The sequence below is a fragment of the Etheostoma spectabile genome, chromosome 20, assembly GCF_008692095.1.
Source record: "Etheostoma spectabile isolate EspeVRDwgs_2016 chromosome 20, UIUC_Espe_1.0, whole genome shotgun sequence".
NCBI lineage: Eukaryota > Metazoa > Chordata > Actinopteri > Perciformes > Percidae > Etheostoma > Etheostoma spectabile.
Window position 1 is genome coordinate 20,281,762 of NC_045752.1, and position 2,602 is coordinate 20,284,363.

Sequence of the window (2,602 nt, forward strand, 5' to 3'; positions counted from 1 at the left end):
AAAAAAAAGGTTGTTGGGCTGTCTTGAGTTCCTGTCGACGACTTTCTCTGAGTGGGAGCAGCCGCTAAAACCACAAAGATTAATACACACCGAGTGGAAAGCAACTGAAACAGTCTGCTATCCACATTTCCCACCAGCCGAGGTTAACTTTGAACAAAAACAGCAGTCCCAACTCTGTGAAATCGACGCTGAAATGGACCCCGCCAGTCAAGGTAACGTTAACTGTTAGCCTGGCAACTTAGCTAGCTAGCGTAGCGTTGTAGCTTAGCTTCAGAAATGCGTAAACTGTTAGCTAAACACACAGCAAACGGTTGGCACGCATTGATTCCCTGCCACGTAGCTACCAGCTTTGTTGTTGCTTTGTTTAGCTGACACTTTTGATTAGTTTCGAGTTATTAAATGGTGTTAATGGTGCATCCGTGAGGACGGGACGGGCCATGCTAACGTTATTAATAACAGGGAGTCCAGTGGAAGGAGTGCTTCTAATGTCAGCAGCTTCCCAACACACTTTAATCTGATATGACTGAAATTAAGTCAGTTAACACGGGAACACTGTCATTTTTTCTCTTGGACTTTACATTCCAACGAGCTCATTTTAAATCCTGTAAACAGAAGGACATGTTATTTTATACTTCTATTATTTAATACCTTTTAACGTTCGTTTGGCCTACTTTGCAAATTCAAATTAATAATACAAATTATAATTAGCATTTCAATAATGATAATTTAATATGAATTACGATATTTATTGCCCCTTGATGAAATTCACGAGCAGCAGTAACTTTGTTAGCATTAAGATACACCCCACATTTACCAGTTGCAACACTAAATTGTTGAACATATGCCTAATATAAGTATAATAATATCAATGATATATTATGCTTTATTAGGAATAAGGACTTTTGTATAATGTGTACTTTTACATTTTGTACTAAGTATATTTTTGATTTATTACCAAGTTGCTGACAGCCTTTGCATTACAGAGTCCTGTAGCATGTTCGCCTGCTGAAATATCTGGTGTCCATTAATATAGGAGTCTATGTCCACAACGTTCCACATCTGGGATTGCTTGTTGCACCAGGAAATTCCGCTGGATATCAATGTTTTCGTTACCTTCCGCCTTCTTTGTGTTGGAATTTTGAACTCTGGTGGATTTATGAGGTCTATCTGGTTAGTCTTGCTTTGCCTGACCCTCCTCCACAGCGCTGTAGAGGAAGGTCCGGCAAAGAGACACTATATAGGATGCAATGCAGTAGTTGGTTGGCACTCCTGTCACTTTGAGGTTCACCATGCCAAATGTATTTGTCTGTGTCCATAGCCACATTGTTAGAAAGGGCACACATTTCTTTGTCTTTGTCCGTGTTTCTTGCTTTCTTTGTCTTTCCCTCTGTATTCTGCTGCGGCTGCCTGTCAATTTAGTGAAATTCAAAGAAATACATAAACTGAGTAAATATTTAGTCTTGTCACAATTTTCTTTTTTTATGGCTGCATTATCCACTAGGGATGTCCTAATGAGACAGCCTATAGATCCCGTAGTTTGTAATAGTGAGTGGCCATGATTGAAATGTCATATTGTATCAGGCTTCCTGTGCTTCATGATGACTCTTATTGGAACTGATTAAATATGCATTCATATGTCTATCTTGAAGTTTGGCAAACAGGGAGAGTTAGGATATGTTTTCAAAATAAATTCTGCTACTGTTGTTTCCTAAATGATACGTGTGTGCAGAGGTGGGTAGAGTAGCCAAAAATTGTACTCAAGTAAAAGTACTGTTACTTCAGAATAATATGACTCAAGTAAAAGTAGTCATCCAAATAATTACTTGAGTAAGAGTAAAAATGTGCTTGATGAAAAAACTGCTCAAGTAGTGAGTAACTGTTGAGTAACGTCTGATTTATTTCTTAACACAAGCATCAATCAGACAGACAAAAATACAAAATAAACATCTTTAGGCAAATTATAGTTCATCCAATCAATAAAATAAATTAAAATTTATTTATTAATTACAAAATGGCTTACTTGAGAAACTTGTCACATCAAATTAGAATGGATACTTTATGTGTAAAACATACTGTATGTAACCTAAAACAGACAAAGATCCACCTCTCCACAGCAGAAACTAAAACCACCGCTACGTTTCCTCAGGTCAGATGTTGAGTTGTTGAATGCTCACATGTCCGTTTGATTTGGTCGACACAGAAGACGCCGCATGATGTAGCTGCTGTTTCGCACTTTTCCTAGAAGGTAACCATGCTTTCACTATGAGGCCGGGGGGGGGGGGGGGGGGGGGGGGGGGGGGGTTCCTCCTGGTCTGTGTTGCCTTGGTTTGATTCTGACGTCTTTGCTTTGCTACGAGTGTAAAGCTAACCTGTCCCTCTGCTGAAATGAGTACGGTCACGTGGTGGTAGAGCCTTCAGCTGAAGACTCTCTCTCTCTGTCAAAATAAAACATTACCATGAGACGTACGCTGTGGTAAAAACAATGAAGCGTAGTAACGAGTAATGAGCTCATTGTAGCCTAATGTAGCGGAGTAAGAGTACAGATTCTTCTTCACTAATCTACTCAAGTAAAAGTATAGTGATTTAAAACTACTCCTAGAAG

General features: G+C 39.1%; 1 protein-coding gene across 20 annotated transcripts in view; it reads left to right on the forward strand.

The window, feature by feature from the left end:
* The first annotated feature begins 6 nt into the window (after positions 1 to 6).
* The window catches only part of LOC116669994 (tumor protein D54), a 32,970-nt gene continuing 30,374 nt past the window's right edge, over positions 7 to 2,602 (forward strand). For all 20 annotated transcript variants that reach the window (XM_032500195.1, XM_032500183.1, XM_032500174.1 and 17 more), the window contains exon 1: positions 7 to 212. In XM_032500195.1, coding sequence (XP_032356086.1) covers positions 194 to 212 — 19 coding nt within the window. In that variant the 5' untranslated portion in view covers positions 7 to 193. The remainder of the gene's footprint in view (positions 213 to 2,602) is intronic.